This window comes from Pelophylax lessonae, assembly GCF_965119305.1.
Source record: "Pelophylax lessonae genome assembly, chromosome: 12".
In the NCBI taxonomy this organism is placed as follows: domain Eukaryota; kingdom Metazoa; phylum Chordata; class Amphibia; order Anura; family Ranidae; genus Pelophylax; species Pelophylax lessonae.
In genome coordinates, this window is record NC_138779.1 from 12,231,559 (window position 1) to 12,253,188 (window position 21,630).

The 21,630-nt window shown below is 43.2% G+C and overlaps 1 protein-coding gene and 1 long non-coding RNA gene across 2 annotated transcripts in view; one reads left to right on the plus strand and one right to left on the minus strand.

Annotated features, from left to right (window-relative positions):
* Positions 1–21,630, plus strand: part of LOC309567853 — a 1,051,047-nt gene that overhangs the window by 340,919 nt on the left and 688,498 nt on the right. The gene's annotated exons all lie outside the window — the stretch shown is intronic.
* The window catches only part of LOC309568270 (uncharacterized protein), a gene marked incomplete at both ends in the record, with an annotated part of 76,595 nt that continues 62,221 nt past the window's right edge, over positions 7,257–21,630 (minus strand). The window contains 6 exons of the mRNA XM_082273939.1: positions 7,257–7,321; positions 10,982–11,020; positions 11,545–11,617; positions 13,575–13,731; positions 16,946–17,185; positions 20,474–20,628. Of these exons, the coding sequence (XP_082130065.1) occupies positions 7,257–7,321; positions 10,982–11,020; positions 11,545–11,617; positions 13,575–13,731; positions 16,946–17,185; positions 20,474–20,628 (729 nt within the window). The remainder of the gene's footprint in view (positions 7,322–10,981; positions 11,021–11,544; positions 11,618–13,574; positions 13,732–16,945; positions 17,186–20,473; positions 20,629–21,630) is intronic.

A 21,630-nucleotide genomic window follows, 5' to 3' on the forward strand; every position in this document is an offset into this window, starting at 1 on the left:
TAAGATGGAGAAGGTGGAGGACATGGGGTGGAGGACATGGGATGAAGGAGGTGGAGAACATGGTATGAAGGAGATGGGACTGGAGGCGGATATGGGATGGAGGATATGGAACTGAAGGAGGAGGACATGGGTTGGAGACTATAGGACTAGTGGAGGAGGACATGGGATGGATGAGTTGGGTCAGGAGGAGGACATATGATGCAGTAGATGGGACTGGAGGAGAAGGAGAACATGGTATTGTGGGGATGGGACTTGAGGAAAAGGAGAATATGGGATGGAGAAGGAGGAGGACATGAGATGGAGGAGATGGGACTGGAGAAGGAAGAGGACATGGAATGGAAAAGGAGGAGGGCATGGGTTGGAGTACGTGGTATGGTAAAGAGGAGAACTTGGTATAGAGGTAATTGGATTGGAGGAGGGAATGAGATGGAGGAGATAGGACTGGAGGAGGAAATGGGATGGAGGCGATGGAACTAAAGGAGGAGAACATGGAATGGAGGAGATGGGGCTGGAGGAGGAGGAGGACATGGGATGGAGGAGATCGGACTGGGAGGAGGTCTTGGGATGGAGGACTTGGGATTAGGAGATAGGATTGGAGGAGGAGGACATGGGATGAAAAAGGTGGGACTGAAGGAGAAGGACATAGGATGGAGAAGAGGGTTTTGAAGGGGGAAGACATAGAAAGGAGGAGATGGGAGTGCAGGAGGAGGAGGACATGGGATGAAGGAGAAAGAGAACATGGTATGAAGGAGGCAGGACTGGAGGAGGATATGGGATTTGGGCGATGGGACTGGTGGAAGATGAGAAGGACATGGGATGGAGATGGAGGAGGACATGGGATGGAATTCATGGGACTGAAAGAGGAGAACATGGGTTGGAGTAAATGGGATGGAGGAGATGGGCACCATACAAACAGAAAAATGGGGAAAATTAGCGCTTCCAAAGACAAGGACAACCAGGCAGGAGGTAATGGATAAAATATCCAGATGGAGGAGATGGGACTGGAGGAGGATACAGGATGGAGGGGATGGGATTGGAGGAGAAGGACATGATATGGAAAAGATGGGACTGGAGGAGGAAGACATAGGATGCAGGAGAAGGTTCTGAAGGAGGTAAACATAGGATGGAGGAGATGGGGGTGCAGGTATGGGATTAAGGAGATGGGACTGGAGGAGGACATGGAACAGAAGAGATGGCATTAGGAGGAGAAGGAGATGAGACTGGAGGAGACTGGAGGAGATGGGACTGAAGGAGATGAGACTGGAGGATTAGGACATATGATGGAGGAGATGGGACTGCAGGAGGAGGAGGACATGGGATGGGGAGCATGGGACTGTAGGAGGAGAAGGAGAACATGGGATGGAGAAGTAGGAGGACATGGGATAGAGTACATGGGACTGAAAGAGGAGGACATGGGATGGAGAGGTAGGAGGACATGGGATAGAGTACATGGGACTGAAAGAGGAGGACATGGGATGGAGGCGATTGGACTGGAGGGGAGGACATGTTTTGGAAGAGAGGAACATTGGACTGGTGGAGGAGGACATAGGATGGAGGAGATGGGACTGCAGGAGGAGGAGGAAGTGGGATGGAGGGGATGGGACTGGAGGAGGAGGAGGACATGGGATGGTGAAGGAGGAGGACATGGGATGGGAGAGTTGGAACTGGAGGACATGGCATAGAAATGGGGGTTCACATGAGATAGAGGAGACTGGAGGAGGAGGAAATAGAATGGAAGAGATTGCATTAGAGAAGTACAACATGGTATGGAGGAGATTGGACTTAAGAAGGATGACACGTGATCGAGGCGATGGGACTGGAGGAGGAGGATATGGGATAGAGGAGATGGGACTGGAGGAGGAGAAGGACATAGGATAAGGGAGATGGGACTGGAGGAGGACATGGGATGGAGGAGGTGGGATTTCGAGGAGGAGAAGATGGGACTGGAGGAGATGGGACTGAAGGAGATGGGACTGGAGGATGAGGACATATGATGGAGGAGATTGGATTTCGAGGAGGAGGAGATGGGACTGGAGGAGATGGGACTTAAAGAGATGGGACTGGAGGATGAGGACATATGATGGAGGAGATGGGTCTGCAGGAGGAGAACATAGCATGGAGGAGATGGGACTGCAGGAGGAGGAGGACATGGGATGGGGGCATGGGACTGAAGGAGGAGAAGGAGGACATGGGATGGAGAAGTAGGAGGACCTGGGATAGAGTACATGGGACTGAAAGAGGAGGACACGGGATGGAGGCAATGGGACTGGAGGGGAGGACATAGGATTGAAGAGATGGGACTGGAGGAGGAGGACATTGGATGGAGGAGATGGGACTGGAGGAGGAGGAGGACATTGAATGGAGGAGATGGGACTGGAGGAGTCAGAGGACATGGGATGTTGAAGGAGGAGGACATGGGACGGGGGAGACGGGACTGCAGGAGGAGGACATGGAATAGAAATGGAGAAGAAAATGAGATGGAGGAGACTGGAGGAGGAGGGGGGGCATGGGATGAAGGAGATGGGATAGGAAGAGGAGCAGCTGCTTCTAGATGAGTAGGAATACATGAGATGAAATATACACTATATTACCAAAAGTATTGGGACGCCTGCCTTTACACACACATGAACTTTATTGGCATCGCACTCTTAGTCTATAGGGTTTATTATTAGGTTGGCCCACTCTTTGCAGCTATACATGGTGTTCTGTCGGGTTGAGGTGCAGGCCAGTCAAGTTCCTCCACCCCAAACTCACTTATCTATGTCTTTAGGGACCACTATCCTGGGAGATATGTTTTAAAACAAGAAAAAAAAATAAAAAATTCAATTTGATATTGGGATGTTAGTGATGTTTAAAGTGAAACATTAAAAATGCAAAACTCCGTTAAATACCCTGGCCTGACCCTTCTAGGTGAAGCGGCAGATCTGTGATGTTTATAGAACCTAATACAGCAACACCGACAATTACAAAGAAAAAAGTGGGTTCAAATTGATGGCAAAATGACAGTTCCCGGCAGCTTTGTTCTGTTTGTAAAGAAATGGCCGGAATTCCTTTCATCTATATAAGGCTGGCCATACACTGAGCAAATTTTGGCCGGTCCCAAACCAACCGTTTGAAATTCGATCAGTGGGTGGTCCTGTTGGTCCCATTGCACCCAACATCTCTCTATTAAAAAATCATAGAAGCCAGGAGGAAAATGGTGCCTGCATCCAATTAGGGAATATAATAGCTGCAGATTTTTTTGGGGGAGGGAGGCATACTTTGCTGTGGCCTATTTTTTAATTTTGGGGCCTCAAAAGATAAACTTGTTGCTGACACCCCCTGTGTGCAGCACCTCCCTGCGTTAAAGTAGTGTGCAAGAAAACACCACATCACCCCCCCCCCCCCCCAATTAAAAAAAAACTCAATCATTGTCTCTTAAATGTAAACCCAACCACTAACTAGCTTGAACATCTCACTTGAAAAACCTTTTTTTAATTGGCTAGCTTTCATGAAAATAACACTTTATGTTATGGGTTGCAATGTTCTGCCCTGCCTCCCATGAGATTGCCTGTAAATCACTATATCACATGCTCTCCAAAAACTGTACTGTGGGCTTCTTTGCTGATGCATGTTTCCAAGGCATATTCCATTGTTGTCACCATATAAATAAGGCCTGTGAAAAATAAAACAATTATAGCTAGCAACAATTGGGACATATACCCTGTGAAAAAACACATGCAGTCTGTTATCACTGTAGTGCAGGCTGAAATAAGGCTGCTGGAAATCAGAAGTATTAAGATTTAACAAAGGCTAATAAAAGGTTAAAGCCCTTCCCTCCTCCCACCCTCTAATTCTCTAAGATACATAGAATTTTGTTACCAACAGGACATTCAGTAAGGGTTTGCATCTACTTAACCACTTGCCGACCGCGTAACGCATATTGACTGTGGCAAAGTAGCTCTATTGCACAAAATCATGTACCTGTACTTTATTTTGTGCAATAGCCTCTAGGGGGCGTGCGGAGACCCGATCATGCCGGCGATTGGACAGAGGGGGAGCCAATCAGCAGATGTCCGCCAGCCACCCGCGAGAGGCAGAACGGCGGTCTGCCTATGTAAACAAGGCAGATCGCCATTCTGACAGGGGAGAAGATAGAAATCTTGTGTTTCTGCTAAGCAGGAACACGGATCTCTGTCTTTCCCCCCCGTCAAAGCAACCCCCCCCCCCACAGTTAGCAAGCACTCCCTAGGAGCACATTTAACCCTTTGATCGCCCCTGATGTTAACCTCTTCCCAGCCAGTGTCATTAGTACAGTGACAGTGCATATTTTTAGCACTGATCACTGCATTGGTATCACTGGTCCCCAAAAAAGGGCTAAAAGTGTCAGTTAGGTGGCAGATTTCTCTTCTGCAATGTCGCAGTCCCGATATATAAGTTGCTGATCGCTGCCATTACTAGTAAAAAACAAAACAAAAAAAAACTCTATAAAAATATCCCATCCTTTGTAGACGCTATAACTTTTGTGCAAACCAATCAATATACACTTATAGGGATTTTTTTAACCAAAAATATGTAGCAAAATACCATATTTTTTTTTTCCATAAGACACACTTTTTCCGCCCCAAAAAATGAGGGGAAATGTCTGTGCGTCTTATGGAGCAAATACTGACTAAATCCCAGCAGGCGAGTCTCCCGCGGTGTCCCCAAGTCTCCCCTGAGTCCCGGCTCAGCTGTCATTTACTGAGCGGTGCCGCTACTTCCAGTATATGACCGGCTCACAGGCGGAGTGATATCTGATGCACTCCGCCTGTGACAGGAGGCGCCATACACAGGAAGCAGCGGCTTTGCTCTATACTGCAGTCGCATGCTTTCTCCCGGGCTCAGCCACAGACACAGTGCCTACAAGCAAATCTGTGCAAGTACCCACTACTATTGCTACTACCTTATACTGTGTGTTTGTGTACATATGTATATATAAATATATATATATATATAGTGTGTATGTAACTATATATATATCTATATATATACAGTGTGTATGTAACTATATATATATCTATATATATACAGTGTGTATGTAACTATATATATATATATATATATATATATACAGTTCGTATATAACTCTCTCTATATATAAATATATATATATAGTGTGTGTATATATATATATATATATATATATATACTGTATATATAGATACTGTATATATAAAGATACTGTATATATAGTGTGTATATAACTATATATATATATATATATATATATATATAGTTTTTTGTGTAATATATATATATATATATATATATATATATATATATATATATATATATATATATATAAATATATATAGTGTTTTGTGTAATTATATATATATATATATATATATATATATATATATATATAGTGTGTATATATATATATATATATATATATATATATATATATATATATATATATATATATTTGGGTAAGATTTTTAATATATGTAAAATATATGTAAAAAATATTGTTTTCTTTTTTAAAATTGTCGGTCATTTTTTTGGTTATAGCGCAAAAAATAAAAACAGCAGAGGTGATCGAATGCCACCAAAAGAAAGCTCTTTTTGTGAGGAAAAAAATTTATTTGGGTACAGCGTCGCACGACTGCGCAATTGTTGATTAAAGTAATGCAGTGCCTCATCGCAAATAATGGCCTGGTCATTAAGGGAGGATAACCTTCCGGGGGTGAAGTGGTAAAAGCAACGTTTCTCAACATTTTCAACACAGAGGCACCCTTGAAAAAAACTTTATGGTCTCAGGGAACCCCTGCTAAACTTGACTATATCTAGAACTCATGATGCATTAGTGTGATGGTCAGTGGGAAGAATGCTCCCTACACTTGTGGTCATTGGGAAGAATTACTCTCTTGCGGATCGCTAAAAAGATCAATGGTGACAGTGGGAACTTATCTGAGAATAAGAAATTGCTTATTGCTCAAGGAACCCCTAGCAGCCTCTGGAGGAACCCTGGTTGAGAAACCCTGACTTAAAGAGACCAGTGCTTACAAGGCCTAGAGAAATCTGCCCTAATGCACTTTATCAGCAGCACTTCCTAAACTTTCACTATTACAGCCAAAGCACATTATAGATATGGCTGCCTGGGACCCAAATTGTTATATTGAAGGGGTTGACTTATTTAAAAGCCCCCTAATGACCCTTCTGAACCATCTGAGCTAAGTTTGAAGGCCATGAAGTGCATTATGTTTAGTTGTTCACTATGGGGCAGGTCCGTGAACCATGAGTGGGCACCTAAGACCCATGATATACCCAAACCTGAATCTCATTCCTAGTCAGGAGTGTATACCACACAGATTTCAGGGGTCAGGAGTATGTAAAGAACAGAGTGAAGAGGTCAGGGGATCAATAACTCACAGAGCACTGGGGTCAGGAGTATATAACTCACAGAGCACAGGGGTCAGGAGTATATAACTCACAGAGCACAGGGGTCAGGAGTATATAACTCACATAGCACAGAGGTCAGGAGTATATAACTCACAAAGCACATGGGTCAGGAGTATATAACTCACAGAGCACAGAGGTCAGGAGTAAATAGCACACAGAATGTAGGGGTCAGGGCTTTATAACTGTAACACACAGGCAAAAAAGACAACCGCAAAATCCCCAACCCCCCCCCCCCTTCTGCCAAGCACAAATCTTTCCTTACCCAAAGATCCCCTCACCCTCTGTACTCCACAGCCAACAGAGATCTGCAAAATGCAACCACTACATCTAAGGGCCGGTAAGCTACAATATAAAAAATGTTGGTTTTTGGATTTATCTATGCCTTAGGAGCCACCTTTTCCTGACCGTAGCACCTGTAATAACGGAATATAAATGCAAAGAAACTATTTGAATGACATTAGTTTGCAGTTTATTATATATTAAAGATCAATAAAAAGTACATAGTGTGCTCTCCAGTGATACAAAATATCTATATATTGTCTACTCCATTAACAATTCGTACTGTTCAATAAATACAACACAATAAATAGTTCAAGTATAAAGCAGGCTTTAAGACAAAAAGCAGGATATCAGCTCTGTACAATATGAGAGATAATCAGAACGCATAGCGGCAAGGTTATCTTAGGTAGCGTTATATAAGATGCAGCCAACACCATCCACAGAAAAAGAAGTAGATACAAGATTCCTTCATAACTTCTCTCTGCAGAGAGCATTGGGGTTGACGTTATGACGAAGTCTCATGGTGCCGGTTAGGTTGGTTCCTGTAGGGTTTACATCAGCTTCATTAAGATCCAGGAGAAGATCAGAGCAGACAAAGTCCAAGGCATGGAGAAACCTGGAAGAACACACAAGAGATATTAGGAATGGAGCGGGAAGGGCTGTCTTTATGGAAGATTCATTGTAGTTTCAATCTAAAGAAAGCCAACTTATACACCAGATTGACATTGTGAGAATTTAAAGAGTATGTCCAACCAAAATTTTACTTTTTAATTATTGCATAGCTTGGCAGCATTTGAGAGATTTACCCTCATATACTGTTAAGGTGACAACGGCTTTACCAGCTTTGAAGTGAGGGAAAGTCTGGTACAAGGACACAGACAGCAATAAAAAAAAGCTGACAGGTACATTGGCCTTTCCGTACTCAGAAAAATGGTTTCTGTCTGTGTAGCTGTTGGAGATTTTCTCTCACTTCTTGTTCGGTGAAATTGTCATTTCTAGGACAGTAAGCAAAAGGAAAATGTCTCTAACATATCCCAACATGGCAATAAAGGCCCAAAATAGGTCATCATCCTTCTTAACTAATTCCAAAGCTAAAAAAAAAAAAATTGGTTGGATGTACACTTTAATAGAGAGATTACAAAAGAAATGGAAGGAGGAATAAGACTTTAAAGTTAGCCACTGGTAATCCCACAGCGAAGTACTCAACAGATAAAAAAATTAAAAAATGTATTATGACAACATGATAAAAATATTAAAACCATATCATATGGAAAAAATATATAGGTGGACGTATCCCGAGTCCTCCAGTCGGAGGGCTATCTCACGGCGAGGATCGGCACACGTAGGCACAGTAGCTCCATATTCCAGAAGAGAGAAGTTGTGACAGGGGGGACTCCCGAGATTGGGGGGACGACCTAGTTACCACCTACTACAAGTGGGATTGAAATCCATCTGCCATTTGTGGCTACTTTACAAAGTTTGTATGGCCCTAGGACAGAACTCTTGCTGTTTTGGCTATAGAGTATTTGATGTACACATCCCACTTTGGAACTGATGTGTGTGGGAACTTTCCTTATGCCATTATGCTGGTCTGGGTGCTTCATGTTTCCCCCTTGGGGTCAGGTACCAAGGAAGCTGTAAGCGAAACACGTAGCGATCCATTGGCTTATGATGCTTGAGATTCTTGTTTGGCCCAGATATCCAAAAGATTATCGTAGATTCTGTGTTCCTTTATACCAGATCTTAGTTTGATACGGGCATGTAACAGGTTCTTGTGCTATATACCCACCTCATCTGGGGACATACTGTACTGTATGTACAGTATTGACCGATTATCGGCGAAGCCGATTTATATCGAGGGCCGATCTGCACTTTCCCCGATATATCGGAATCGCCCCCTGAGGTTGCCGATATTGCCGAAATTTCGGGAAAGTGCTGTACCGGAGTGATGCCTGCAGCTAGAGGCATCACCCCAGTACCGGCGTCCATAGCCGAGGGTCGGCTGACTTGTAATGACAACCGGTTCGGCTGAGAAGCCTCTCGGCTGTCATTACAAGGAGCGGGAGGGGATGTTTCCCCCCCTCCTGCTGCCTTCCGTGGCTCGTCTTGGTCTCCCGTCCCAACGAGAGACCAGGGCAACCAGCCTGCATGGCCGCCGAAGACCCGATCAAAGTCGCATTCGGCTCTGATCGGGTCTCCATGCAAAAACAGGAAATTATGTCATGACATCCTGCCGCCTTCCGTGGCTAGTCTGGGTCTCCCGTCCCACCGAGAGACCAGAGCAACCAGCCTGCGCGGCCACCGAAGACCCGATCAAAGCCACATTTGGCTCTGATCGGGTCTCCATGCAAAAACCCGGAAGTGATGTCATGACATCACTTCCACGTACTGGTGCCAGATTTTAAAAAATGACAGCATTCAAAACTTGGCGTTTTGAATGCTTTTAAGTGCAGAGGAGGGGGTTTGGGGTCTTTTAGACCCCCATATCCCTCCACAAAAGTACCTGTCATGAAAAAAAATAAAAAATATATTTTTTTTAAATGTGCGAAAATATCGGTACCGATATGAATTGGCCAAAATATCAGTATCGGCAACGAAAAAACGTTATCGGTCGATCACTAGTATGTACCATATATATTTTTTTTCCCTATGATATGGTTTTAATATTTTTTATCATGTTTCCATAATAGATTTCATATTTTTTATCTGTTGAGTACTTGTGTTACCTTATGTGATTACCAGTGGCTAACTTTAAAGTCCTATTCATCGTTCCATTTCTTTTGTAAGGTATTTTTTGGATGTGGTGCCGCATATCTCTGAGTTACGTCTCAAATCTGTTCCATTTATTAGAGAGATCCCCCTCTACTTTAGTTGTGTTGACCACAAAGGAAGTGATGTGAAATCTGTTCAGTAGGGGGAATAAATACAACCAAAAAATATTTATTACAGGATATACATCTATGATGTTGGTGTCACAGAACTTTATGTGTTCTCCAAAGACAACACAACAGAAGCTGTTTGCCTTCAGACTGTCTCTCTCTAACTGAACATCTCAGTCAGTGCTGATAGCCTGCATATATTTGGAGCTCGAAGGTAAAAAATGGACTTTATGGGCATAGCGCCTGTAAAGTCCATTATTTTTCTCTTTGAACTCCAATTATATGCAATTTATAGGATGTGGCACAGCTAAAATGAAGGTGCTTATTAGCCACCAAGGGCACCAAATTCATCTACATTATTCAGTGCTGATAACCCTCCACCCTATTGCTTTAACAATAAAACTGATATCAATAGATACTTAGATAAATACAAAATGTATGTAGAGAAATATAGGGATAGATAATAACCCCTAATCATTGTCATTGTTAGAATTAGGCAGATGAAATGGGGCGAAATAGAACATTTTACATATCTCTTTGGGGGAGTTTATTATTTTTGTGGCCAGTAACCTGAATCTACAAAAGCTCAAAAGGAAACTTTGGAGAAAAATAAAAAAGGGGAGACCATATTTTTGTAGTGTAAGTACTTGAATGTGCCCTGGTATCAGCCTCCTGCAGTCCCTGTACAGCAGGGCTAGAATGTGAGAGGAAGAAACAGCACAAGGATGGGGTACCAATCATGTGTTGCATGTAAATGTGTTAAAAGGAACATGCTGATAGAATGAGAGAGCAAAGTGATCAGGGAGATTACCTAATCAGTGTGTTACTGCTCCTTCACTGCCCAATCAGCAGACTAGGGTGGAAGGAGGACATGAGAGAAAGCGGTGTCACCCTCCTGGCTGTGCTGTGTGCCAATGCTGTGAAAACTGCAAGACTGGACTGACAGAAATACAAATCCTTTGGCAGGTAATATGGTACCCCTATCGGTTTTTTACCTGGAAACTTAGATGATTTAATATAACTCAGCTTTAACCCCTTTATACTGGTGGGAGCTGGTGCTTTAAATGGGCCCTGATGTTCAAAGGCCGGTAGGAGGGTCTCCTGATCATGATGCGCTGTAGTTGGCTGCACAGCGCTGACATCATCCAAAGTCAATCCTACCAACTGCTGATTGTCAGCAGTTGACTGTTAGCTGTTGGTGACAGCTCAGTCACAGTTCTGGGGGTACTGGTGGAGCGCTCCCCAAACAAGACAGCATTGCATATATGCAGGGGCTGGATGTTGAGGTCAACCAGCCCTGCCCCCACATATAAGGGTATTGTTGCTGTAAAGGGGTTAAACATGTTTAGCTACACCACTTTAAACCATTACAATTCTCAATGTAAGAGATTACTTACCTCTAGTAGATCCGTTATCTAAATAGTAACTGGTATCAGCTGGAAATAAAGAAAAACATATCTGTTAATTGGAGACCTCAACCGGACTGATACTCATTCTTCTGGATATATCGTATGATATTCACATTCACTGTAGGCTGACATAATTGTGTAGTGGAAGTGAAAGCGTTTGTAATCCCTGACAATAAATCCTAACAATGGACACCGTGCTGCCTTTTTGGTCTGGTAAATATACGTGACGCATGGAGCAATAAATATTTTTTTTCTATATTATGATGGTAAAGGGTTGGAACCTCTGCAGGCTTTTACTGCTTTGTCCCCTCTGGGGAGTTGCTCCTTACTTCCTGTTCAGGTGACAGGTGTCAGACAGAACAGGAAGTGAGAGAAAATCCCACCCAAAGGGAACAAAGACAGCAGTTAAAAATTGATAGAAGCTTTAAGCCTTCCTCCACATTGTCCAAAACAAAAAAATAAATGTTTTGTCTGGAATTGGGCTTCAATATATGTGACTGAAGGAACACAGAAAATTACTGTAACAAAACTGTTAACATGACTTGACTTACCTGCATCCAAAAAGATGCCGACTCTTCCTGCAATGGTCTGGGAATCTCCTGATTTGGATTGAGAGCTGCAGGTCTGTAGGGAAATAAAAGTAATTCAACAAAAATTCCATACAGGTGAAATTGATGAAGGAATTGCAAATTGTATCCAAGAAACACCCCAGCTATGCTAAAGTCACAACATCCTCTTCATGTTCCTTTATCTGGAATCAGTGGAGAATGCGGGCACACAGGGTTCTTCTTTCACTCCAATAATGAGACTTCCCTGGAATAGTTTGCATTTCCCCTCCACATTGGTTTCAGTCTCTCTAAGCCATTTTCCCCAATTACCTATTTATTCTACATTGTACCAGGGCAGCATGGCACCAACAATTGTCTATATTAGAGATGAGTGTGACGCCATCATATCTCTTTCTTAGGAATGGGCATGAAACCATCAATTGTCTTTGTTAGGGATGGGCATGAGACCATCAATTGTCTTTATTAGGGATGAGCATGAAACCATCAATTGTCTTTATTATGGACGGGCATTAAGCCATCAATTGTCTTTAATAGGGATGGGCATGAAAGTATCAATTGTCTTTGCTAGGGATGGGCATGAAACCATCAATTGTCTTTGTCAGGGATGGGCATGAAACCATCAATTGTCTTTATTAGGGAGGGACATGAATCCTCCAATTGTCTTTGTTATGGATGGGCATGAAAACCTTGATTGTCTTTATTAGGGAGGGGTATGAAACCCTCAATTGTCTTTGTTATGGATGGGCATTAAGCCATCAATTGTCTTTGTTAAGGATGGGCATGAAACCATCAATTGCCTTTAATAGGGATGGGCATGAAAGTATCAATTGTCTTTGTTAGGGACGGGCATGAAACCATCAACTTTCTTTGTTATGAATGGGCATGAAACCATCAATTGTCTTATGGATGGGCATGAAACCATCAATTGTCTTTATTAGGGATGGGCGTGAAACCATCAATTGTCTTTGTTAGGGATGGGCATGAAACCATCAATTGTCTTTGTTAGGGATGGGCATGAAACCATCAATTGTCTTTGTTAGGGATGGGCATGAAACCATCAATTGTCTTTATTAGGGATGGGCGTGAAACCATCAATTGTCTTTGTTAGGGATGAGCATAAAACCATCAATTGTCTTTGTTAAGGGTGGGCATGAAACCATCAATTGTCTTATGAATGGGTATGAAACCATAAATTGTCTTTGTTAGGGATGGGCATGAAACCATCAATTGTCGTTGTTAGTGATGAGCATAAAACCATCAATTGTCTTTGTTAAGGGTGGGCATGAAACCATTAATTGTCCTTGTTAGGGATGGGCATAAAACCACCAATTGTTATTGTTAGGGGTGGGCATGAAACCGTCCATTGTCATTATGAGGGATGGGCATGAAACCATCAATTGTTTATGTTTTTAGATAGGCATGATGCCATCAATTGTCTTTGTTAAGGATAGACTTGGGTTTGGGCCAAACCCTAGCTCGTCCCATGTTATGACTGCAGCAGATGGACAGAGCTGTGAATTCTGATGGTGGTATCTCAATATCAGAAGCCAGAAGTGGAGTTGGCCATTAATTAAACTAACGTGCTCATTACACACAGCACTGTTCTACCTGCTTGGTTAGCAGCAGCAGATCAGATAATCAATAGGGAAGCTTGTATCCTTGTTTGGTGTGGAATTTTTTTTGTTCTTCAAATTTTCAGTCCATAAACACCTCCAAGCATCTTAATTAGGCCATGCAATGATTAGAAAGCCAGCTGAGGACATTGGGGCAGCACAGTCGTTTGATAGTTATCCTTGTAACACTGGGAACCTCAAATTGAATGCTATCCAGAACATCATCTGCCTGGAGTTTGCATGTTTTGCTTGTGTTAGTTTCCTCCAAGGACATGCAGGTAGGATATTCTGCTCCTGCCTAAACTGGTGCTAGTATGTGTGTATGGCTAAAAATAACCCCGCCTCCTTCTTCAGGCACAGAAATCACAGAACAGTCTCTATATGTATATTGAGTCTTACCGTGGTACAATTATTAGTGCAGAGTGAAAGATCGGCATAGAGATAGACGGTGTTAGAATTGGCAATCTGGAAGACTTTCATAGCAAACCGAGATTCAATGTTGACTCCATTGCTGTCCACTGTTAGCTGGTCAGAAGATATTTGGCTGGATGGGCACCTGGATATAGAAACCTTTCATTAGCTTTCGGTTACTGTAATCTAAAGATTAGAACACAATACTGGCATATACTAATACAGCTGAACAATATATGGGATGTGTTCATTTTATATACAGTACAGTATATACTGTAATTTATAGAATGACAATACATGGCATATCTTCATTATTTATATGTGTATTATAGCTGAACAAGTCCAGGCATGTGTTCGTTATATTGTTTCTGTTATTCAGCATTAAAGTCTTCAATTTGCATTTCTATGGAGTGGATTTTATTGGAGTGATTGTGCCATACGCAGGAAGTGAATACCTGTGCTGTGACCCAAAATTATTCACACCTCACACCTACATGATTTTCTCCTTAATGCATTGAGACAAATGAAATACATCAATTTGCATTTTCTAAATGTATTTTATCCAATGCTGACCTACATATTGCTGTGAAATGGGCCTATCGAGAAACAATGGATTGTCAATGTGTTGGGCCTGCCTTGAGCAAAGTAGCCCGTCAACAGGTGGTGCGAAAGGCCCCTTCAAAAAGAAACATATCAAGCAAAAATGTAAATGTTAATTCAAGGCTGCACTGAAACTTGGTATCATTTTGAAAGAGCTCTGTAGTTCTAACATTTATATTATAATTAATGTATAGTATGGGGAAGAGTTAGATCCCCTGCAGGGCTGTCTTAATGGCATCATGAGTCCCTGGGCAAAGTAATACTTTGGGGCACCTACCAGCCTGCCCTAATTTATGCACCTACTCTTAAGAATTAAAGTATTAATCGTTGATAGAAATAAAACATATACAGTATTTATTTGTACTTCGATTTTAAACAATAAGAAAACACGCCATAAATCAAAGACTAATTAACACAAATGGCACAGTACCGGGAGGGAAGCAGAAGGTCACAATACTGGGATCAGGAGGGCACAGTACCGGGAGGGAAGCAGAAGGGCACAATACTGGGATCAGGAGGGCACAGTACCGGGAGGGAAGCAGAAGGGCACAATACTGGGATCAGGAGGGCACAGTACCGGGAGGGAAGCAGAAGGGCACAATACTGGGATCAGGAGGGCACAGTACCGGGAGGGAAGCAGAAGGGCACAATACTGGGATCAGGAGGGACACAGTCCCGGGAGGGAAGCAGAAGGGCACAATACTGGGATCAGGAGGGACACAGTACCGGGAGGGAAGCAGAAGGGCACAATACTGGGATCAGGAGGGCACAGTACCGGGAGGGAAGCAGAAGGGCACAATACTGGGATCAGGAGGGCACAGTACCGGGAGGGAAGCAGAAGGGCACAATACTGGGATCAAGAGGGACACAGTAACAGGAGGGAAGCAGAAGGGCACAATACTTGGATCAGGAGGGACACAGTAACAGGAGGGAAGCAGAAGGGCACAATACTGGGATCAGGAGGGCACAGTACCGGAAGGGAAGCAGAAGGGCACAATACTGGGATCAGGAGGACACAGTAACAGGAGGGAAGCAGAAGGGCACAATACTTGGATCAGGAGGGACACAGTAACAGGAGGGAAGCAGAAGGGCACAATACTGGGATCAGGAGGGCACAGTACCGGAAGGAAGGCAGAAGGGCACATTACTGGGATCAGGAGGGACACAGTACCGGGAGGGAAGCAGAAGGGCACAATACTGAGATCAGGAGGGACATAGTACCGGGAGGGAAGCAGAATGGCACAATACTGGGATCAGGAGGGCACAGCACTGGGAGGGAAGCAGAATGGCACAATACTGGGATCAGGAGGGCACAGTACCGGGAGGGAAGCATAAGGGCACAATACTGGGATCAGGAGGGCACAGTACCAGAAGAGAAGCAGAAGGGCACAATACTGGGATCAGGAGGGACACAGTACCGGAAGGGAAGCAGAAGGGCACAATACTGGTATCAGGAAGGACACAGTACCGGGAGGGAAGCAGAAGGGCACAATACTGGGATCAGGAGGGCACAGCACTGGGAGGGAAGCAGAAGGGCACAATACAGGGATCAGGAGGGACACAGTACTGGGAGGGAAGCAGAAGGGCACAATACTGGGATCAGGAGGGCACAGTACCGGGAGGGAAGCAGAAGGGCACAATACTTGGATCAGGAAGGCACAGTACAGGTTCAGGGATGCCGCCCTGGACACAGCCATTCCAGGACAGATTAGTAAAAAGCATGACTGTCTCTGCAAATCCAGGACGGTTAGCAAGTGTGATGTTATGCAAGATTATCTTGGGTCCCCAATGCTCCTGGGGCCCCTGGGCAGTGTCCAGGGTTACCCATGCATTAGGATGGCCCTGATCCACTGTTAGGTATGTATTGCTTGCTGTCTAAAGCAGCTGGGAAACCCATGAACAAAGATTGTTGGATTGTTCACAAATCATCACCCTAGTCCAGCACCTCTGCATATACCCAAGTTCCTGGAGTCCTGATAAAGGTGGACTCCTTATACCCCTGAATTGTATTGGCACTTTCCTATTTTCCACACCTAGACCCTTCTCAAGGCTTGTATTGCTGTCCGAGGCAAAATTTCCTTTCACATCCTGTACTGGTGACACCAAAAATACAGGGACATAAAATGATGGAAGATCTCTCCAGTGAGGACATAGACAGTGAGCAGTGTGGTGAAGAGTAGTAACCTCTTGGCTGGTTTTAATTGCTGTCAGTGTTCATAATGACCCCATCTCCTCAGTTCTAGTCCTGGTTTCACAAGCATGGATCAGTAACCAGAAAGTGCCTCAAAGTAGCCACAGACACCTCACAAGGGTTCCAACCCTTCCCCATTCTAAAACTGAACAAAATGTAGACTTGAGTTGGGCTGTAAAGATGAACTCCAGGAATTATATCACTTTAGAAAGTTGGCTTGTCCAGATTAGTTCAGAACTTCATGCCAACACTTCAGCAATGTACTCTTAAGCCAACCATAGACATTTCGAATCTCAAAACATGTATGGGCAGGCTAAATGTACCCAAGTTGATCGATCAACTTGAGTACAACCGGGCTGTCGGATTTTACATGCAATTATTGCTAACGGCTGTTTTTAACGAGGGTTTTCCTTGTTAACACTGTCTGTTTGAAGAATAGAAATTTGCTCCATCTCTGGCCGGCCTTAAGGTGGTACGGAATATTGTTCTGTGTATTTAGTGAATTATTTCTGTAGTCAAAATGTACAAAGAACACATAGCATTCATAACCAGTGTATTGTGTACTTACCCGTTCTGAAGAAGATAGTACTTTTGGATACTTGAATTGGTAGGAGAGGCATAAATATTCACCACTTTGAGTTTAGAGGTGTTAACATCCAGATCTGGTACTCGTACTGAAAGGTAAATGGTATCTTCCACATACAGGGAGTCATCTTCTGAGAGAGGGGTTGTATATGTGTTATCTTTAAAGGCCATCATTACAGCTGCAAAACTTCCATTTCCTGTAGGGCCGGTTATTTCTGTGGTCCTGGAAAATAAACACATGACAAAGGTTACCTACCTAGAAACCCTTGCAGGTATATGGCCATGCATCAATAATGTTATACAGAGAATTGTCATTATTTGCACTAAGGATAAAGAAGAGCAAACCTATTAGATATCTTCTTCAGCTCTGTGTATATTGATGGAAGCAATAAAGCTGATATACAATATCAAGTGCACCACAAAGGTTTAAAATGAGCGTTTATGCAAAAGCGAAATTAAATTAATTTAGGATAAGTACACCAAAAGCATTTTTTTGTCCATACTTCTCTTGTGGGTCACAGGAGTGCACATACTCACTCTCCCGTTAACCAGATTTCCCGCTATCAGCTTGCATGGCAAGGCCTCTCTAGGCTCTGGAAAGTTCCCACCATTGCCACCAATATTGTCAAGATCCATTCGACTGCCTGATTGACAGCTGGATTCACCTCTTAACATTGAGCTGAGAGCTAGAGCCAGCTGCACCCACCCCCTCCCCTGCCCAGTGCCCCTATGAGTGCTGAAGGAGCAGAGCAGAGAACTGTGACTGACAGTCACTGCTCTTCACTCGGAGAAGACCGAAAACTGAGCAATAAGTAGCCGTGTGATTGCTCAGTTCTCGGCCTTAGAGCTCACAGGTGACCACTGCAGAATCACATAGATACTGTATGATACTGATAGAGTATGTATGTTTATTTCTTTTTTTTTAAAACCCATATTTCTCTTTTAGGTGACCTTGTTAGGTTGGGAAAAAAATGAAGAAGAAATGTTCCTACAATAGAAGAGCTTTTATACTCATCTGTCAGGCAGCCCATATCTCCTACCCATTGGTCCAGTGCTGCAGCCTCCACCAGACTCTTCAGTATTCAACATTTCTGGAAGAATCTCCCAGCGCATTCCATGTTTTTTTTTTCCTCTGACCCCAATGTCACTACAGGATTTAGCAGTGTCGTAGGGTGAGGAGGAAGAAACCATGCGGTGTGGCAGGGGATGCTCAAGCATTGAATGCCAAAGTCTCTCATGGAGGCTGCAGCACTGAAGCAGAGGGAAGGTAGGAAACAAAGGCCTTGAAAAGTCTTATACTGTGGGAACCTTAAGTCTCAGGATGACATGGTTACTTGAAAACACTTGGCCCAAGTTGCTTACACCCATGTATCCTCAGAGAGTTGAGCTCAGTTATATCTAAGCTTTTTTTTTTTCTAATTTACTGAGACTTGGCACAAGAAGTTTAATCCAACTTTGATGTTTAACCTAACTTTTAACCTGTTATCTCTAATAAAGAGTTAATGCACATTTTTCTATATGATTTTCTTTTTGGATCCCTTAACCACTTAAAATCACGTATCTGTACGGCATTTTGTTAAAGTGGTTGTACTGGGGGTGATGCCTGCAGCCCCAGTATCGTTTTTTAGAGTGGACGGTCGGCTTTCATGATGTAGCAACCAATGTGGCTAAATAGCTGCCCAGCTGCCATCACAAGCAGTGGAAGGAGATGTCCCTTCCACCGCTCCGCCCAGGTCTCCTGTTCCACCTGGAGACCGGAGCGACCAGCCGGCATGTCCGCTGGCTGGCCGGAGTCCCGAACTAAACTAGAATCAGCTTGGATTGGGTCTCCGATGTAGTAATCTGGAAGCGACATCATAATGTCACATCTGGTTTACTCTGCAGCCAACAGTGCAGATTTTAAAAATTCAAAGTATTCAAAAATGCTAATTTTGGCGTTTTGAAAACTTTGAAGTGCAGAGGAGGGGTTTGAGGTCTTTTAGATCCCAGATCCCTCCATAAAGAGTACCTGTCACTGCCTATTACTGTCACAAGGGATTATATTTCTTGTGACAGCAATAAAAGTGATCAGTTTTTTTTTTTAATAGGTACAGGGTACAAAAATAAATAAGAAAAAAAAATATTTTTAAAGCACCCCTGTCCCCATGTGCTCACGCACCAAAGAAGACACATATGTAAGTCGCGTCCACAAATTTAAACAGTGTTAAAATCACACATGTGAGGTATTGCCGCGACTGTTAGAATGAGAGCAATAATTCTAGCAAAAGACCTCCTCTGTAAATCTAAACTGGTAACTGCTAAAAATGTTAACGCGTTGCCTATGGAGATTTTTAAGTATCGTAGTTTGTCGCCATTCCACGAGTGTGCGCAATTTTAAAGCGTGACATGTCAGGTATCTATTTACTCAGCATAACATCATCTTTTACAATATACAAAACATACATATACATACATAAAAAACAATTGGACTAACTTTACTGTTTAGTTTTTTAAATTCAGTGAAGTGTATTTTTTCCCCCAAAAAATTGCATTTAAAAGACCGCTGCGCAAATACCGCGTGACAAAAAATATTGCGACAATCGCCAATTTATTTTCTAGGGTCTTTGCTAAAAAATTATATATAATGTTTGGGGGTTCTAAGTAACTTTCTAACTTTAACTTAGACTTGCTCTTGACGTGGTTAATATTGTGTAATGCTTACATGTTGGACGAACTTATGAGATTTGCTTTTATAATATATATTCACCCATGTGTCCTCAGAGAGTTGGGCTTGGTTATATTCACCCATGTGTCCTCAGAGAGTTGGGCTCCGTTATTTTCACCCATGTGTCCTCAGAGAGTTGGGCTCGGTTATATTTAAAGGGAACTAAAACTATTTAAAGCGGTGTTCCAGCTGTGGAAAAAAAATAAAAGTCAGCAGCTACAAATGCTATAGCTGCTGACTTTTATTATATAGACACTTATCTGTCCAGGGAGCCCACGATGTCAGCACCCCAGCTGATTTTCAGATCGGCTGCCTGGTGCTGCCGCCACCATTTCCCTCTAAGGGAAACTGGCAATGAAGCCTTTTCGGCTTCACAGCCGGTTCCCTACTGCGCATGCGCGAAGCATGCTGCGCATTCTCATTGGCTCAGCGGCAGGGGAAGGAGAAAGGGGACGGAACCTCCAAGGGACGGCGCTGAGCCGCTGTCTCTCTGAAGTTGGGAAGGGTACCTGTCAAAAACAGGAACCCATTCCCCCCTCCCCACTGAAAGGTGCCAAACGTGGCTGTGGAGGGGGGAAGGAAGCAGATGAGTGGAAGTTCCACTTTTGGGTGGAACTCCGCTTTAAGCTTTTGTTTCTATTGAAGCTTGGCACAAGCCCATTTTAGTACCTTCACTAAAGTTCAATCAGTAACTACAGACCTGTAAGTTTAACATCTACTGTATGGAAGATAGAAGAGTAGACACTAGAATGTAATATCTTAAGAGATAGCAAGAGATTGGCCCTGAAAGTATGCAATAATAATTACCCAAGTATTGGGCGCAGCGTCACATTAAGAGCGACATTCATATACAGCGGGTAAGAGCAGGAAATATTCAGGACAACGTCATTTGTTATTCGGATTGGATCCGTTTTGCCAAAAATATACAGCTGATTTGTATACATAACATGGGTTGCACTCATCTGTAGAGAGAGGAAGCACAGAAGTCATTAGACAAGGTCAGAAAACTTACCGCCATACAGTAATCTACACATTAGCAGATAGTTACTTTTAATGTCAGTGTATTCTCTGAAGGATCAAAAAAGAAGGCTCTAATTTTCATAAGGCAGAACTTCAGCCCAAAACAACCAGATAAAAATAAATAGCACATCAAAGGATGAAATAACAAAAGTAGCTTTTACGGCAATATTCAACTTCAACCCAGAGATTTCCCCTCCGGTACTTTTGCCGTTTGATGTCCTCAGTCTAATGACCACTACCATTCAACCGACTTTATCTAAGTCATGGTACCCTTGGACCCCCCCACCCCAAGCCTGTGACTGGACAGTGAAAGGAGAAGCAGAGGATTCATCTCTCTTTCACTCTGTTCTCTCCTCCTATCAAAATAATGTGTGTTAGCGCATGAACTACTTGGCTATATGTGAAGAAAAAGGGGGAAAGGATAACCCCCAGGAGTGATCAGACTTTTAAAGCATCCACTAGTTAATCTCATAAAGAAATGTATATTCCTTAAACGTATAAATACATACAAAATGTATTCTGATAACATATTAATAATTCTCAGTACATAAAAACCATCACATAAATGAGTGAGCACAACAGTGCTAAGCAACATGCTTCTGAGCGAGAAGAACCAACATGTAGCAGGGTCTGTGTCTGAAGACCATCAAGATGGCCGACCTCCTATGCCCGGCTCAGAAGGGTTCTATTGTGCAAGTTTGCCAATGGATCGCTACGTGTTTCGCTATGCAGCTTCTTCAGGTGATCCTATTGGTGTTATAATGGGGGGGGGGGGTGAAGGGTGCCCAATATTCTCTTGGATGGAGGCTGTGAAGTAAAAGGAGCCACAGCTCATATGGATGCCGATCCAATCAGGATCGATACCCCCTCCGGCAGGGAGACAGTGGAGGTGTCCCCAAACAGCTGTGGCTCCTCTACAGGAAGGATATATACTGTACATATAG